This window comes from Cyprinus carpio, chromosome B21 (assembly GCF_018340385.1).
Source record: "Cyprinus carpio isolate SPL01 chromosome B21, ASM1834038v1, whole genome shotgun sequence".
NCBI lineage: Eukaryota > Metazoa > Chordata > Actinopteri > Cypriniformes > Cyprinidae > Cyprinus > Cyprinus carpio.
Window position 1 is genome coordinate 5,497,911 of NC_056617.1, and position 19,238 is coordinate 5,517,148.

At 37.0% G+C, this 19,238-nt stretch overlaps 1 protein-coding gene across 7 annotated transcripts; it reads left to right on the top strand.

Annotated features, from left to right (window-relative positions):
- The first annotated feature begins 770 nt into the window (after nt 1–770).
- dennd1a (DENN/MADD domain containing 1A) lies at nt 771–18,630 on the top strand. 7 transcript variants are annotated; one of them, XM_042748404.1, is made up of 24 exons: nt 771–925; nt 2,037–2,101; nt 3,588–3,631; nt 5,571–5,620; nt 6,567–6,686; nt 6,806–6,875; nt 7,246–7,326; nt 7,423–7,476; nt 7,698–7,808; nt 7,902–8,002; nt 8,957–9,002; nt 9,158–9,259; nt 9,406–9,531; nt 9,755–9,856; nt 10,266–10,353; nt 10,471–10,508; nt 10,631–10,702; nt 10,863–10,919; nt 11,040–11,156; nt 12,031–12,117; nt 12,605–12,675; nt 13,709–13,837; nt 14,722–15,004; nt 15,913–18,630. In XM_042748404.1, the coding sequence occupies exons 1-24, from the start codon at nt 909–911 to the stop codon at nt 16,900–16,902; spliced, it is 3,021 nt and encodes a 1,006-aa protein (XP_042604338.1). In that variant the 5' UTR covers nt 771–908; the 3' UTR covers nt 16,903–18,630. The 7 variants fall into 7 exon arrangements, with proteins under 7 accessions (XP_042604338.1, XP_042604342.1, XP_042604340.1 ...); XM_042748408.1 differs by lacking the exon at nt 15,913–18,630 and having other exon boundaries at nt 14,722–14,768; nt 14,855–14,999; XM_042748406.1 differs by lacking the exon at nt 13,709–13,837.
- The last annotated feature ends 608 nt before the right edge of the window (nt 18,631–19,238 follow it).

Consider the following 19,238-nt stretch of genomic DNA (forward strand, 5'->3'; position numbering starts at 1 on the left):
TAGGCTACTGAATCATCGTGACTACAGTATTTAAAGGCAACTAATTAATGTCATTTTAGGAGAAGCAAGAAATAGCAAGCTTTTCCATATTCTATTCTATTCTATTCTATTCTATTCTATTCTATTCTATTCTATTCTATTCTATTCTGAAACGGCAAACGTTATTCAGAAATATACAGTACAAGCCGTTAGGCCTATAAGCAATACAATATAGCCTACTGGTACCCGTCCTCTTACTGAATTACACAATAAAATGAACATAGAAATAACTGTCATCAAGTCTGTATCTGCAGCATTTAACCTTAAATGTATATATTTATAGCATATGCATTTATATCCTATATATATATATATATATATATATATATATATATATATATATATATGAAAGAAAGAAAGAAAGAAAGAAAGAACAATAACAGTACCAGCAACCTCATCTTAAGTTTATTTCACATGCCCCTTAGCAACCCAATCAGCAAAACATCACAGTATATTCTACTTTCATAAATTACACCACAGTAGTTTTAGACTCTGACTCAGTCTGCACTCTTAACAACAAACACATCCGCATCGTCCATCTGCCATACAGCTGTGACAGTTGTTATTGCAATTCATTGTTGCAATGTCCAGACTTCATACTACACTCCCTTCTGTGTCAGGCGACTCTTACGCCACGGCTTTTTCGCTATCTGGGAAATGTAGTTCGGCGTTGTTTCTGTCGACAGCCGGAGACACGCCCAAAAAACTACAACTCCCATAATTCCCCAAGGCTGTAGTACCGTGATCTGCGCGTGGAGACCATGGCGTTCCTGTGCAGTATGTGACGGGGATAACGGCAAATATAACTCCGACAGCGGGTTGTTGTCACATTATTCTGAGGAACGGATTGGATTTAAATTAAGGATAAAATGGGCTCTCGTATCAAGTAAGCGTCAATGTCTCTATCCCCTTTTGTATCACATACAGTGTTGTTATAAATGCGAGTTTTGACCTCCCTAAAAGGCCTGTTTAGACTTGTTGCGACAGAGAGAGACTGTGTTTTGGGGATTTAGGTGTTTATATTATTATTTGCTTAATGAACGTAGTACTTATTTATGTTTTGATGTATTATATTACCCGGAGGCTTGTGTATTTGTACAGTACTGTCTTGTAGGTGGAGACACACGAAGCCCATGTCACTGATCATTATTTACATGTTCTCCAGGAATTAATTTATGTTACTTTGTTATGTTATTAAGCAACAATCTTCACAAAATGATCAAACAAATGCATATCTATGTGAATGAGTTTTGGAGACTACAGTATTTACAGCTCAGTGACACTTACTTGCTTTGGTAATTCAATGCACTTCATGAATAAGACATGATAGAGGCCAGTCAGTGCCAGTGTGGTCACAGGGTTTTTCAGGGTTTAAAATCGGCCCATGATAAGGTTATATTTTGCTGAAATATTATCTTTACTTTAATAGTATCTTTATCGTACTTACTCCGTATTCTGACCAAATTTTAGTTAAAATAATTTCTCACACTGGTTTTTGCAGTACTTGTAAAGGTTGTTGGTCAGTGTTTTATTTTTAGGTGACTCTTTCAATTTTCATTTACAAATAGCTGAAAAGATTATCTTGTGGTTTCTGTTTTGGTAGTCAAATAGGATCTTATTTTCACTACAGTAGAAAAGCCTACTATATGCAATGTGGGGAATGTGACCATATTCATCTCACCTTTGACCTCACATCAGATCATGGTCCCTTAGCTATACGACAAGAGCAATTTAGTTACATTTTTCACATGGTAGGCGGACTTTATGACTGGATGTTATTTTCGCTGAAGGCATATGTTTCACACGCTCACATTTACCACTTTTCCACCAACTTGGTACCAGATCCGGTGTTAAATTTTTTTCTTTAAGCTTAAAAATTAATATATAAAATACTAAACTATGCTAATTTTTTCTGTTGTCTTTCTTAGTAGTCACATTCTTTAGAGTGTATTCATATGTGACCTCTGACCCTTGACCCTGTGTTATTTCTGCTTCAGGGAGAGCCCTGGGTCACCATTTGAGGTGTACATGGAGGTGGTGCATTCTGGGACGGCTGGCTCTGGTGAGTCCTCTCACTCTAACAATAGGTTAATGTTTCAGAAATATGCTTCTACTAATATGCATGTCGCCCACACATACTTCCTCAGAATACAGCTATCCATTGTAGTTCTGTTTAATTAGAATTATGTTTCCTTTTCTAGTAGGGAAGAGAACTAGATTAGAAAATGAGCAAATCCTAAAAACAAACAAACAAACAAACAAAAAAAGCCCTTAAATGAACAAAGGCTACTAAAGTACTGATCACAAAATTTAAATTTATAAGTTTTAGTTCATTAAAATCTTTGCAAGAGATTCAAGAGTTTTTTTGTTGTTGTTGTTATTGTTGTTGAGACATTTAGTAGCAGTAAACAAGATATACTACATTCGTAAGGTTGGAGAAAGTAAGATTTTTAAAATGTTTTTGAAAATTCTTTTATGCTAACTAAAGCTACATTTATTTGATCAAAAATACAGTAAAATAATAAAAAATTATATTATTTCAAATAACTGTTTTCTATTTGAATATGTTTTATTTTGTTTTTTATTGTTGTTATTAAATGTGATGCAAAAGCATCATTACTCCAGTCTTCAGTGTCACATGATCCTTCAGAAATCATTCTAATATGCAGATTTGCTGCACAAGAAACATTTCTTATTATTATCAAAGCTGAAAACAGTTTGTGCTTAATATTTTCGAGGAAACACTGATACAGTACTTTTCTTTTCTTTTGGATGAATAGAAAGTTCAAAAGAACAGCATTTATTTAAAATAGAAATATTTTGTAATATTCTAAATGTTTTTGTCACTTTTGACCAGTGTAATGCATTCTTGCTGAATAAAAGTATTAATTTCTGTCAAAAGACAATCTTAACTGACCTCAGACTTTTTAATGCTTGTGTATGTAGTATGTACATGAGCTGTGTGAATTCCCACCATGCAGACCCCTAGGGTTACCGTTGCTTGGTGACCGCATGGTTTGATGATGGCAGCAGGAGCAAAGCATCTTGGGTCTGTTCTCCTGAGACAAACCCTCCCACAGTGTTGTTCACACATCCACAGAGTCTCATATATCCCACTGAACGAAAGCGGAAACCCTTTCAGAGGGACTTGTGTGTCAATATCTGAACCCCCATTGAACATATTTGACAGTGAAAACGTGACATAAAGTAAAGCTGTTTATTTTTACCTGCTGTCACTATGCATGGTTTGTTGTTTTACAAGTTTGGAGTCTGATAATAACATGTAAGGTACTCAGAGATGCATAACATGGCCAAAAGTATGATAAAATCAAAACTGATGCCTTTTACTTTCTATACTCTGTCCATGTTCCTGGTCTTATTGTATATGGTTCATTGCTGCATGTAAAACTAAAGAAAATAATAATGTCTGATAATGGCGATTAAGTGGGCTGGCAACATGTGGGGAGACCAAACTTATATAGCAAAGCTATTCTATCTGTGTGTTTGATTATATAATGTTAATTACATGATTTCTGGGTTGTTTTCAGGACCAGAGGTACGAAGGAGTTTCCCCGACACATACACTGACCAGGTTTGCACTTCGTTATTTACTCTGTCTCTCTCTCTGTCTCTCTAGGGATGTTGGGGTGGGGATCTGGTAATTGTTGTTCACCTCAGTGATAATGCAGTGAGCACCTGTTCTGACAGATGGAGTTTAACCACTAGAGAGTGTGTGTCATTTTTCTGAGGGCTCTCTGGTACCACACACCCTCTTTATGGAGTTTTAACCAAACTTGCTTAAGATTCGGACTCTGGCTTCTTTGGAAACCAAAAAAAGATGTTACTCTATACAGTGAACGACATATGGGGAAGTAGCGGGCAAATATGTATGCTGATGTAAATAATGTGTGCCTCTGAAATTAATGACCAGCAACCATTTTATGTTTCCTTTAAACCATATGTCCATAAATCAGTAATAAAGACATTTACTAGAAAAGACAAATTTGTTATCCACAGGTGATAACTTGTATTTGGTCATTTGTATTAAATCTGAACAATAGTGTTACCAATAAATAAAATAACAAACAAATGAAAGATTTATCATTGTAATTTTAATTCTATAATTATAAATTATTGTATTAATTAATTAATATAAACTAACAAATCAAAAGTTGTGAGTCTGCAGATTTCTCTTATTCTCATCAAGGCTGTGTTAAAAAAAAGATAAAAACATAATTTTTTTGAAATCTTATTACAATTTAAAAGAACTGTTTGAATATATTTTAAAGTTTAATTTATTCCTGGGATGCAGAGCTGAATTTTCAGCATCATTACTCCAGTCTTCATTGTTACATGATCCTCCAGAAATCATTGTAATATGCTGATTTGATGCTCGAGAAACATTTTTTATGGCATTACATTTACATTTAACTTACAAATGAGAACAATAGAAGCAATCAGACCAGCGAGAGAGCAACAGCAGTATTCAAGTGCCATGACAAGTCTCACTTAGTCTAGTACAGAACACATAGCTAAGTTTTTTTTTTTTTTTTTTTTTTTCTAGAATAGAATAGAATAGAATAGAAAAGAAAAAATGTAAGTACTAGTATTAGTTGGTCAAGTGCTGGCGAAAAAGATGTGTCTTTAGATGTTTTTTGAAGATGAGTAAAGACTCATTGAGATTGGGAGGTCATTCCAGCAGCTGGGTCCAGTCCAGGAAAAGGTCCGTGAGAGTGATTTTGAACCTCTTTGAGATGGTGCCACAAGGCGCCGTTCACTTGATTATTGTCAATAATAGTTCAGTTTAATTCAGCTTAATATTTTTGTGGAAAAAGCTTTTACAAATATGTATAATATAGATATAAATTGTTTGTAATTTTCTTACCATTATACTTAAATTTTTTTTTGATGACTTAAAAATAGCTAGATAAAAAAGTCAGGAATTAATGAAGCTATAATGCATTAAATAGGAAATGGGGAGCGAACAAAGCGACCGTTTTTAAACTTCACCTACTGAAGCAGATGTAATTCTCTGTGTGTGCATAGAACTGGAACAGATGTGTGTATCTGTCCACTCTATATACCTGTTGATTGCAGTTTCACACACTCCCTCAGCACACACACACACACACACACACACACACACACACACACACACACACACACACACACACACACACACACACACACACACACACAGCTTTACTCACCCTGATAGTTGGGTCCATTGGTCCCAGAAGGCATTCTTGGTGTCGGCCCAGTGGTGAAGCCCTGTAATCTGGGCTGTGTCCCCTCCCTCTTCTCTGTCATGCTATTGTTAGGGATAATCCCTAACTCCTGACACAGATGAGGGCAGATAAACACTCACGTACACACCCCTGGGGGCTCAAGTCCATATGGAGGGGTCCCGAAGCAACAGCATAGTCCCTCACGCACACAGTTTGTTCTGTACACCGTGGTCTTTTGTGTGAATGAAGCTAATGGTTATGTTTCAGTGTATGAATTCTTTCTTTCTCACAATCTGTTTTCAGGAAACGTTACAGACTATCCCAAAGTTTTGTTTCCCCTTCAATATGGACAGGTAACATTACAATATTTAATTAAATCAAGTCACCTTTATTTATACAGAGAATAGTTCACCCAAAAATGAAAATTTGCTTGAAATTTACTCACCCTCAGGCCATCAAACATGAAGATGACTTCGTTTCATATTCAGAACAGATTTAGAGAAATTTGGCATTGCATCAGTTGCTCACCAATGGATCCTCTGCAGTCAATGGGTGCCGTCAGAATGAGAGTTCAAACAACTGATAAATACAACACAATAATCCAAAAGTAATCAACATGACTGCAGTCCATCAATTATTATCTTGTGAAGCAAAGTGCTGTGTGGTTGCTCCATAATCCATAATAACTAAAAAAAAAAAAAGAAAAGTCTCCTGTTGTCCTCTCACATCAAAATCCACTGACATTTTTGTTTAGAACCGCTTTGGCTTATAAACAGTGCTTGATCTGTGCATATTTCACTCTTGATTCTGCCGAGGTGACTTTTTCACTGGAGAAAGCAATATTATGGATAGAGGACTTGTATTATAGCTGGAAGTTTGAAGTTAAAAATATGTTAATGATGGATTTGTTTATCACAGACATGCAGCTTTGCACTTTCACAAGAGATTAATTGATGGACTGGAGTCATGTGGATTATCATGTTTTTATCAGCTGTTTGGAAACAAGCTCAATTCAGCAACTACTGAATGTGACTCGACTACTGTCTAGTGTTGTTATTCAGCTTGAGTCAGTTCAGTGTTGATTCAGTTCACTCATAAAAAAAAAGGTCAATTATACACAATTCAGCTGTAAAGCATCTCTACAAAAACCAATAGTGTCACCACCCAGCTTGATTCATTTTGTGTTGTTCTCGTCTGATTGTGTGAGTGCCATCATTTCATTTGATTCCAGCACCTTTTGAACCTTGAGTTTATATGATCTGACCAAAAGTTTGTTTTTGACCCTGTCCTGTCTTCCAGTATGACAGTGGGCCAGGTGGGGCAGAACTTCACATTTGTCCTGACGGATATCGAGAGCAAACAGCGCTTTGGTTTCTGCCGGCTCTCATCAGGAGCTCACAGCTGCCACTGCATCCTCAGGTACAAACTGTTGGGTTTAAAAGTACCAGTTTAAATTTTAACTTAAATTGTCCTGTTTTCATCATCCACTTACTTTAGATCAGCTGAAATCTAATTGTAGTCTAACCATATCTATTCAGCTACCTGCCCTGGTTTGAGGTGTTTTACAAGCTGCTGAATATCCTGGCAGACTATACAACCAAAGGACAGGTCAGTGATGCACATACAACGCTCAAATGTCGCTGTGTTTTATACACAAAGATGTACACGTACACATTTACTTAGCTGTGTAAAAGAGGATTTCCTGCTGATTTCATACTTTCCATTAATTTGAAAATTACAATTATCTTGAAAAACTTTAACCTGACCCTGCAATATAGCTTTTTACATTTTGTATAAAGAAATAATTTTTAATAAAGGCAGGTAAATAAGGATGGGTTTAATATCTACAATTTTCCCTTAGACAAAGTTAGTATTCTTTAGATTTAAACTACTGTTCGTAAGGTTTGGACAGTCTTTTTGAAACTTGCATTTGAAATTGTATTTGAAATGAAACTTGCTGTTTTTATTTGTGTTACAGGACAGTCAGTGGAGAGAGTTGTTAGAGTCTCTACACACGTTAAACATCCCTGACCCTGGCGTGCCTGTGCATTTGAGTGTGGTAATGTACAGTAACATACACAACACTTTATCAGACAAGATGTTCATATTACAATCAATTTATTGTATAAAGCTAATTATATTTCTCTCTCTCTAGCATTTGTTTTTCACAGTGCCTGATCCTAGGGAATTACCCAGTATACCTGAAAATGTAAGTCTGACTTATTACATTGACCCTGTCAGTCAGATTTATACATAACTATTCGGTTGGGACTAGTTATAATTTTAACTAAGGACGTCTGAAAATACATGTTTGAAATGACTGTGAAAATTGTCAAATTTACCTAGGAATATTCAAGGTAATTTATCAATCCATATAACTCATTGACACTCATTAAAAAGGATGTATGATTTATTTTTATGCATTTACAGAGAAATCTGACAGAGTATTTCGTAGCAGTGGATGTGAATAACATGCTGCATCTGTACGCTAGCATGCTGTACGAAAGACGAATCCTCATTAGCTGCAGCAAGCTGAGCACTGTGAGTAACATCTCTACCATTATCTCTCTCTCTATTGTTGGATGTTTCTTTACACATTTTAGAGGTATTAATAAATCTTATTCCCCCTCTCAGTTAACCGCATGTGTTCATGGTGCAGCAGCCATGTTGTATCCCATGTACTGGCAGCATGTTTACATTCCAGTCCTGCCACAGCACTTAATAGATTACTGCTGGTGAGTGCGCGCACACACACACACACACACACACACACACACACACACACACACACACACACACACACACACAACACACACACACACACACACACACACACACACACACACACACGCACACACACACACACACAATAACACATACATACTTGTTAAGAACTTCATATTTATATTGTTTTCAAATTAAGTAGCTAATTACTTGACTTTAATTTGTATATTATAAAAAGGGCATTATTTGGCACATTTAGGAGGATTTAATATATTTACAAAGGGTTTTATTGAATTCACATATATATATTTTAAGATCAGTCTCTTGGGGCTTACTCATTCATATTTATTGAAAAGGCAAGAAAAACCAGTTTATGTAGGAATTTCTTGATTTTCTCTTCTAATAGAATTTCCATTTTAAATGATATTAGACATTTTGTTTTATTCAGAAAGTATATTAATGACAGTTTTAAAAAGGTTTCTTTTTGAATAATTTTAGAATTTTAATCATACATTAAATTGAAAGATTCTATATAATTGTTATTATTATTATTTTAGGCATATGTTTTGTACTTTGCATGTATTTTTGTATGTTGGTTTTTTTAAGACAAAATGTTTAAATTATTGTAAACAATGTATTAAAATTATATTGGAATCATAATTGTTTTTTTTTTCAGTTTAAAAACTATTGATATGGCGTTAAATCATATATAAACAAATTAAATATTATTATTAACTTGTGTTTTTAAAATATTTTAAAATAGAATTCAAACAGATTTCATACATTACTGATTTTACTGTAATTTTATTGAATAAATGCAGCCTTGCTCAGCATAATATTTAAAAATCATAATGTTTTCAAACTTTTGAGAAGTACTGTGTATATATATATATATAACATAATCATATATTAAATACATTTTAAAAAGCAGAAACTGTACTGAAATATTGTTATTGTTTTGTTAGTGCTCCAATGCCATACCTCATCGGAGTGCATTCCAGTCTTATGGAGGTGACTGATTGCTTTCTCTTATTTTAGCTTACCTGCATATTCATATTTAAATCACAGTGCTGTTGTATTGAGTTACTTGTTTTAGTGTAGCAGACTTCTAGGCTGTATTTAGAATATTTCGTGTGTGTCTGTGTTTGTGTGTGTTGTCGTAACAGAAGGTGCGAGGTATGGCTTTAGATGATGTGGTACTTCTCAATGTAGACACAAACACTCTTGAAACGCCGTTTGATGACCTGCAAAGCCTTCCTAATGATGTGGTGAGTAAATAAGCATAAACACGACCTGCCCTGATCTCCAAAAAGTGATCTGTTTTGGGCATGGTGTTGATTTTGATATGTCAGTGATGATCTGATATAGAAATATGTTTATGAAGGTTGCAGCAAGTGATATATGTGTGTTGTAGGTTTCATCTTTAAAGAACCGCCTAAGAAAAGTTTCCTCGACGACAGGAGATGGAGTGGCCAGAGCGTTTCTGAAAGCGCAGGCAGCTCTGTTTGGTAGTTACAGGAACGCGCTACACATTGAACCGGTGAGAGAGAGTTTGAAGCATTGATGTGCTTATGGTTTCGAATGAAGTTCAGACTCATAAATGTTGGCTCTGAGCATTTGATGAAGTATTTGTTAAGCTGGCCATGCAAGTATATGCAGGATGACTGTGAGACAGTGTCCCCTAGTGGACAGTCCATGTGGCTTTATGAATATAAATGCTCTGGTTGACATGTTTTTGACTTCCCATGTGTCCATATGTTCAGGAGGAGCCAATTACGTTCAGTGAGGAAACGTTCATCACCCACAGATCCAGCACAATGAGACAGTTTCTACAGAACGCTATACAGCTACAGTTCTTTAAACAGGTATTACACAAACATCTCAATTAGAGCATACAATATATTTGTATTGTTTTATATAAAGCTAATTATAAATACAGCTTCAAATAAATATTCCTTCTTTTAATCTATACACTTGGAAGTTTATCATTTGTTTTATAAAACAGCAGCTGTTTTCTTTTTACCAGTGTTTATAGTACTTTTCACGCATATTAAGGCACTTCCATGTTATATCAGGACCTTGTTTAGCAACATCAGACTTCAGTGTTGTTATTGTTAACTAAAACTATTAAAAAATCATTTTTGGCACTTTGGCTAACCTCTTGTAAAGCTTATTTTAAATGGAAAATCGCATGTTTATTTTATAAAGCATCACAGTAGTCCCTCTCATGTGAAACTTACATAAAGATCATTGCTTTAATGTGTGTGTATGCAGTTTATAGATGGGCGTCTGGAGCTGTTGAACTCTGGTGAAGGGTTCAGCGATCAGTTTGAGGAGGAGATCAACATGGGAGAATATGCTGGTAAGAGACTTTTAATTTGTCTATATTTACTTTAAAGCTAATAATTTCATGTCATTTTGTGTTATTACTGTCTTTACATTCACTCTTCAATGTGAATGTTTAATATTTGTGTTACAGGCAGCGATAAGACATATCAGTGGCTTTTCACAGTGAAGGTGAAATTTTTTTTTTTTTTTAATGTGCGCTGGAGAGGCTGATTTATACTGATTCTTTGTGTATTTGCTTATGAGCTTTTTCCCCTCATTCTGATGATGTCTTTTTCACCTTTGACATACAGAAGGGTAGTGGGGCCATCTTAAACACAGTGAAGACAAAGGCAAATCCTGCGATGAAGACAGTTTACAAATTTGTATGTATATCCATGTGTAAACACTTTCTTTCTCAGTTCTCTATGCGTGAGTGAACTCTAGTTTTGTCTGTGAGAGAGTTTCTTCAGTTGTTTTCTCTTTTTCTATGAGAAATTTCTCTGTGCTGCCTGTTTAAGGGATCTCCTCATGTTTTCTCTACAGGCCAAAGATCATGCCAAGATGGGCATCAAAGAAGTAAAGAGTAGACTCAAACAAAAGGTGCTCATACAATCACGCGTGCACACACAAAAACACAATTATTCATCATTTTTACATATACATACTGTATGTACATGCCTTTTTTTAATAATGTGCAAGCCTCTGTGCATTTAATTGCAGGAGCTTACAGAGAATGGTTTCTCAGAAGACCCTGGCTCCACCCACCTACCCTCCACACAAAGTAAAGACTCCCTCACCTGGGACCAGAGACGTCCAATCACAGTTCACTTTGGACAGGTGGGTGTGGGGTATTATAACTGATTTGGAAATTACAAAGGTTCAGCAAAGGGCATTAATATAGTGTAAATTGTTGATTTCAAATGATATAGTATATCACTGTAATGGACATGTACGGTATTATAATCGTGGCAACTTCAAAATAATGTAATAATTATAGGTAACTTTTATTATTCAGATTGTTTAGCATTTTGGAACATACATTAGCTACTCGTCCATAAACTGGACAAAATTTAGAACACTGTGATGCGCAACTCTGACATGGAGAAGAAAGACAAACAAAGAGTATTTACATTTTATAGCTATTCAGATTTTTGTATTCGCTATGGGGTTTATCAACAATAAATGCTTAATATTTATTTTTACAAACTTGTTTGCACTCAGACATTTTAATATGGGCTAAAGACCAGCTTAGAAAAGATGTCATGAGATTCTCTGAAAATGTTTTGATTCTTTATTGTAATTTTTTTCATAGATGTGCTCTTTTGCACTTCAATCAGTTTGAAACATTTGTTTACTTTTTAGATTTTTATTCTGTATTGTTTTATTGTATTTAATGGTAAGTTATTTGAAAACATTGTTAAACTTGTAATTAAGAGGCTAGCAGTAAAGTTTGCTCATCTTTTTCAACCTGTTTTTAATGTAACATTTCAATATCTGATAAAAACTTCAGCAATTATCGTGATATAAAGCTTTGATATTGCCACATGCCTATTTCAGATGGAAAGTTTGTTGACATGGACGTAGTAATTAGGATTCAGTCCTTGTGTTAAACTGTTACATTTTAGAAAGTGAGTGCGAAAGAAGTCATATTTTCACAGATAAATGTGTGTGTGTGTGTGTGTGTGTGTATATGTATGCATGTTTGGAGCAGACTGAGCAGTCACGTTCCCCACGGCCCCCTCGGCCACAACGTCCCCCTCCCCCCCATCCCTCCAAACTACAGCGCAGCACACTACCAGTGAGTACAGCACTCTCATCCCTGACCTCTGACCTGTCACCCTGAGCTCAAATATTCCCTTCTGCCCTGGCTGCTGCACTGGAGTGTGTTATATTTGTGTGTTCTGACAGGATACTGTTTATGTGCATGTGTGTGTGTGTATTTACATGCCTGTGTGATGTAACATCAATTATTTTTCTACAGAATACTGCTCACTCACACATGGATGAGTTTGTAATGTGTGTTTGCACTTACTTTTCTACCGCACAAACTTTTTTCATTCGGTTTAAAGGGTGTTTTATTCTGTCTGCCACTCTTCAGGTCTTGGATACCGCATTTCTGTTTACATTTGACAGGATCTTGACCTCTGATCCTTGCTGTCTAAAAGGAGCGATTGATTTCTGACTTAACAGTGACTGCAGTGACATCTACAAGGATTTAACAAATCCAGAACTTTTTAAGACATTGGTATACTGTTTAAAAAACCTGTGTTTGCGTGTGTTTGCAGGCTCGACCTCCTCGGCCTCTGGTGCCAAAGAGACCACGAAGTAACATTGGCATAGAAGGAAGCCCTGAACAGTAAGACTCAAACATTTAACCTTTCTCACATGCAATTGCAAAACACATACAAATAGACAATGGTCTTTGTGTTTCTATCTAGGGAGCATTTTACTTCACATTCATGGCATTGGTCAGATTTTATTGTTCAATACCAGCTGAACTTTATATTTGTCCATTCAAAAGAATTGTGAACAGGTAGATACACAAAGATCTGGATGAGTGAACTTAAAATAGAGGATGACATGATAATTTGTAGCTATGCGTGTATGCAAAGTAACTTGTTTTGCAGATTGGTAATATATAAAGCTAATACTGTATTATTGTATCAGTGTTTCTCTTGTTGTTAGGCAGATTGTTTAAATCGTAATGAACTGTGTCGCAGAATACTTAAGCCAGATTTAAATAAAGATAATGAAAAAAATCAAACTCAAATCTATTTCCTTTATTTATTAGATTAATATCAATGTAATAAGTGGGATAATGTAGAGCCAACAGATCATTATTGCAAAATAAACTCATTCGGTTTTATACAAAACACCTCTACTTTGCATCTGGTTGCTGTTCTTGTTTTGTTTGCAATAGTGGCCAAGACCAAAATATTTGTTATAATTTTTTTGTATACTGTTATAGTTTTTTTTACTTACTAATTAGATTTAGATTTAGCTAATTAGATTAGTTTGTTGCCAAAACAAAAATCGTAAATCAGCGTTTTCAATATTTGTGTTTTATTTTAGTTAAAAATTATGTTTTTGTTAGTTTGATATTTTTAATGGTTTTAGGCTATACATTATCCCTCAAATATCTATCACATACAAATCAGCACAGTAAAAATGTTGTGGTCTTGATTGTGTGATGGCATGTCTCACTTACTCTTTCTTTTTCTCCTTCACTCTTGTGTTTTCTCTTTCACACTGGGATGGCCGTTTTTGTGATTTGTGTTTGTGTGTGGTTACACCTGATACTTGCCTGTCTTTGTCTCTGCCAATTTGTTTATGCTTTCTTTTTTTGTTGCTTCTGTGCATCTCTGTATGCATGTGTGTTGACGCTGTAGTTACGTGCGTCCAACCCGTCACTATACAGTGTTTCTGTGCGAGGATTCTTCGGGTGACGAGCTGTCTCAGGATGACGACTCCATTGCTGCTTTTCCTGAACACTTCCTGCTTTCTGCTCCTTTTGAATGGTCTCTGTTCAAGTGGTTTTCATCCTTGATTTCTCTAATGTCCATTAGTCTTAAAGTGAATATTTGATGGCTTTTTTACATACTATGCCCGCAAAAAAGAATTTGGACACACTAAAAAATGTAAAGATGTCACTGCATTAGGTTACAAAATATCAAACCAAGTGTTAAACGATTAAATATACTCATACTGTTCAAAACACATTGTAGTTGTGGAACTTATTTATAGTACTGCAGAACCAATTTGTCAGCATAAATTGTATCAACTGTACATAGAGATACCCCAGGGCTTGGTGCTTGGCCCCCTAATCTTCTACCAGTGTTCCTTTAGTTGACCTTCGTACATAGGCATGTAATACAGAATGGGCCAGCGTGTTTAGTCTCCATTGACAGAGTACTTAAAACTAACAAACTTTTCAGATCTAAGCATGTCATACAGCTTCTTGTCCAAACTGTTGTCATGTATGCACTATTAAAGTTCTGCATATAATCAAGAATACAGCAAAGTGTTTAGTCCTGGACCAGGCCCAGAGGGCAATATGTTATCTAATGCAATGACAAGCTCATTTTCAAGTGTCTCAAGTGTCTTTTTGGGGCCGCTGTACGCCATAGTATTTAGTTAAGTTGTGGCCTGCTAAATTTGTTTTTGATGTTGGCTTAAATCAAATTTTATTGCATGGCTATATTTAATGAATGAATGTCTTAGCCTGAGATATGCAACCGCTTATTTATGTAAAGTGATTTTGATTGTTTTGTTGATCAAATCTGCCCATTTCAACAGCTCTTCATCTAACACGAAAATTATAATTGTGCGTCCGTGTGCTTGTTTGTGTGTTTTTGTGGCGTGGATGTGTGCGAATGTGTTTTTGTTTGCGTATGTGACCTAGGCCCAAGCAATACAGGTCTCTGAAAGAGGCAGAGCTTGTGGAAGAAGGTGAGGAGGTTGGGGAGCGCTTCCAAGGTAACACTGCTCCGTCCAGCCCTGTGCTAGACAAGTTCTCTGACCTGAGCCTGTTGCAGGATGCCTTCCGTAGTCAGCAGGGGGAGCCAGAATGTACAGAAACCACAAATACCACAAAACCCTCTCACAGCACACACTCTACACTCAGTTCCGCCAGAAGTTTGGAGGAGCTTCGAGCAGACCCACAACATGCCAATTTCAACTACCAGGTTAGATCGTGCTGCAAAGTTTTGGGAGTGACAGACAAAATTTTATGCACGAGAATCCTGTAAATTAGTGTTTCCCAACTTTGTTCCTGGAGGCACACCAAAAGTACACATTTTTGAACTCGTTGGGCCTGTTTACACCTGGTCAGTTAGTGCATTTTCTCTGATCAGATAGCTATCTGATTTATTAAAGCGGTTCCTTTTACACTTGGCCACATAAATGTGTATCCACAAAACGGAAACAAAACCGATCCTCAATTCCTGCGCTATATGCAAATTTAACGGATTTCACCTCAGCGAAAGCAAAAGATATGCGCTGCATTTTATGCTGTTTTATACATCAACAGTTAATTTCAAGATCAAAGACCACAACAGGAGAGAGTGCGGCATAAGCACTGGAAAGATAAATCTCGCTACTTTTAATAAAGATGACTGTGTGTTGAGCGTCTGCGACTTACTTTAAGTTTTATTTGTGGCAGTATGAGCGTCGGCTTGCTGAAGAGATACTCAGCTACTCCTCTGCGTTTCATCTGGAATGCGGCCCAGACCACTTCCTTAAGTGATTTGAGCGATCGGATTTAAATTCCTCTTGAAAGTGTTTCAGAGGGCATTTACACTTGGTCTTTTCATGATTGGATAGCTATCCGATCAGAGAAAATGCATGAATCAGGTTTGAGAAATGCTGCCCTAAATTAAAGTTCCACTTGTAGGGAATACAGGAGACTCTGCCAAACTCAAAAATGTTTTTGACGTTTTGTCATCTTTTAGGAGTTGATTACTGTTGTCACTTCTTCAAGCACTCAATCTCTAGGTGTACAAAACAGGATTTTAAGCACTCACAAGCAAACAAATTGATCAGTGTATATGGCCTTTATCTATCTAAAAACCTTTTCTAATTGTTTGTTCTCTAGCGGATGGATCTTACTTCTGGTGAGCGCACACGCACACTCCCTGGTCTTAAAACCACCAATCCGTACAGCAAGCTCTGGAGCCACAGAGAAGACCCATCCACGTTGCTTGGCCAAGAGTCACCTTCCTGGGAGAGACCTCTCTCCGTGCCACCCTTGGAACCCCCAGAGGCACTGCCACCCAGCAGAGAGAGTTCAAATCCCAGTGGAGAGAAGACCGAAGGGGCTTGTATCACAATCCCTCGTCCCCAAGGTCGAAAAACACCTGAGCCGGGTGCAGTTCTGGCACCCGCTGTGACCCTGCTGCGCGGGGTTAAACAGACCAGCGAAAAGGAGGGAGGAGTGTCTGCTGGAGGGCAAGAGTTTCGGCAAGCACTGAACATGTCTCCTCACTCCCAATCACAAACTCAAACGGACTTGTTGAAGCCCAACGAGCCGAACGAGGGACAGGACTTGCTCAGCTTGTTGGACCCTCTGTGCGGAGCAACGAAGAATGAGGCCACCCCGTCCCTCACTAAACCCCCTATACCTCCTCGACCCAACCCCCCAAACCTCCCTGCCTTGCCCCCTCCAGTATCACTGAACCCCTTTACCCAACCACCCCAGTACCAGCCACAAAGGCACTATAGTCCTGTTGTCCCAGGTAACCCTTTTGCCCCAGCCTACATGCCTCCCCCAGGTGCCAACTACTTTCCCACTTCTGCCCATCCGTTCTCAGTATTCGTTCAATCATCTGCTGTGGGTGTGACCCCAACTGGAGGGGCGTGGCCAGTTGGACGCGTTCCTCCATCCTCCAGCAGTAGCGGCTCTCTTTCAACCCTCTTGGACTCACCTGCTCCTACTACTCCAGCCCAGCCTGCGCAAGTCTCTAGAGACGAACCCCGTGACCCATTCAGTGACCTTCTTACTATGGCAACCACACCAACTGTAATGACCACGCCCCCCAAAAAGAAAGTAGATGATTTGCGAAGAAGGTGGGAAACGTTTGACTAGCTGCGCCCACATCTTTCCTCTACGGCTGCTACCAAACAGAGAGGAACTGCAAATTAAGAGCCAGTGGGTATTTAAGATTGTGCCCCTAGTGGCCTGAAAGCACTGTTGGACATTTTCCCTCTCAGAGTGTATTGTGCTTTTTTTTTTTTTTTTGCATCTAGCTCACACAATTAGCCTTATGCACACAGATGCTAATGATGTATTTCCCCTAGCATCCGGATGAACCATGTTGTTCCAGTAGCAGCAAGTTTAACACTGAAAAACCATATAAGCAGGATAACACTGTATTTTCTGTAGCTAGCAGTCTAGTTTCCATAGGGATCAGACTACAACACTAAAAATACCACACAGTAATATGACCCAAGTCCTACACTAGCGATTAGACTGCTATTGTTGCGTTTATGGCGGCAATTGCACATCCTCTTAACAATCAGTACTGTTTTAATAAGAAGCTTGTTTTTTAACCCTACACACATATTAATTCAAACCGTTACACCTTAACATCCAATTTCTTGTACGAACTTCTACATACAATTGTTAAATTGGCATTTATAATGCATCTGAATACAAATATTTGCTAATCCCTAGTAGATGGCATACTACACATCCCACACTACTTGTTACATGACACAAGGGCATACTACATTCTGGACTCTATAATACAAATTGCATATAATGTTATGATTGCAGTATCTGCCGTGTACTTCATATTTGCACTACATTACATACAGCATACAATAATGCATACTGCTCTAGATATCATGCCCTAGTAGAAGCTGTATACTACTCACTGGTTAGAGCATAGAGTGTGATAAAGTGCAGCTGAATGGTAGTGCTCAGAACGGGTCGGAGTAAACAGCCCTGTAGAACACAACACTGCCCACTAGAGGTCTGAAGTCATAGGTCAAAAATGCAGTATGCATTTGATGCATTCATTTTTGACCAAAAAAAGTGTAATATGTGTACAGTAGGTAAACCAATCACGAGTGTGTTTTTAGGTCAAATACTGGTACCGGCTTTACCTATAGTTCTGCTTGCCTGCGTGTCAGTCCAAAAGTATTAAAATGGGTCTTATGAAACAGGGTTCTGTTCGGTTTCAAAATAGTTTAGTTTAGATGCTATAATTGTCCACGTGCTTTGATTTGATGTTAAAGTTCTCGTTTTATTCTGAGCATCACATGATAGACTTACAGCTTTCATAAAGCGACCAGTCACCACCCTTCTTTTTAGCACTACCATTTCCATCTAATCTGCTACTGCCATGCACTCTGCATTATGGGTATTTATTCTAATAGAGCCTTTTTGCGCATTTTAAATATACATTATGCTATAAAATGTGTTAAAATGAATCCTTACTCTAACAGCTGGTTTTCTTGTCATAGACTGTGCCTGTTTTCTGGGTTTAGTTCAGCACTATACACAATCTGTGTTGGAGGATCTTTGTTTCTTGCCATTTTTTGCTATATTTTTGTCTGAGACTTGCAAGTATAGGAGAACACTGTTTGTGCAAATCTTGACATGGAAAAGAATTGTGTACAACCAAACACTCAAATCCAAAAGAAACATGTTTTTGTCCATGTCAGGGAACATCAGGGAGTGAACTGGTGTCTCTTCTCTGGTTTTATTGCTGTATTTAAAGATATGAAATAATGTTATTTGTGTTATTAAAGTGTTCTTGAACATCTCTATTCACCCTGTAGAGCTGTTAGAAGATCACGTTTTCTGTTAGTTTATCCGTTTATATCACCTTTCGAATTTGGCCTTAAATGAGAGTGTGTGCGTGTTGTGTGTGTAAATTCAGAGCTGTTTGTGGTGAGAGGTTTGTTGTGTATTCCTAGTCTTACTGCATGGGTTGTTCTGGTGTTTTGGTTCAAATTGTGTCTTAATGTTAAAAATATGATTTTTATATTTCACATCAGCTGTTAGGTTGAAATGTGATTGCTGGAACACTGTCCTTGGTCAGTAATCTATACTGAAAGTTAAAAAAACTTTATTTTTGAGTGGCAATGGAAGCCAGTACACCATCACAGAATACACTGAGCGGCATTGCAGTGGAATGCAGTGAGCTTTTACTAGGGAAACTTTAATAATGTTTGACAACCACAAAACTTAAAATGAATTACAGCAAGATGTGTGTGTGCATATTAAAGTGCTACTTAAACAGAAAATATTTTGAAATATTTAGTTACAATTAATTGGTTGACTCAAAACAAGGCATTTTTTAATTTACAAAAAACATTTGCTAAGTATTGTTAAAAGTACCTACACATTTAACTGCAGCAAAGTTAAAGTTTTTTTTTTTTTTTTTTTATATATATAACTTTTTTCTTTTTAGA

What these genes read in the sequence shown, in the direction of transcription:
- dennd1a (XM_042748404.1), top strand. An exon ending in ACGCGCTACACATTGAACCG is followed by an intron (nt 9,532 to 9,754) that starts GTGAGAGAGAGT and finishes CCATATGTTCAG; the next exon opens with GAGGAGCCAATTACGTTCAG. An exon ending in CTTTCTGCTCCTTTTGAATG is followed by an intron (nt 13,838 to 14,721) that starts GTCTCTGTTCAA and finishes TATGTGACCTAG; the next exon opens with GCCCAAGCAATACAGGTCTC.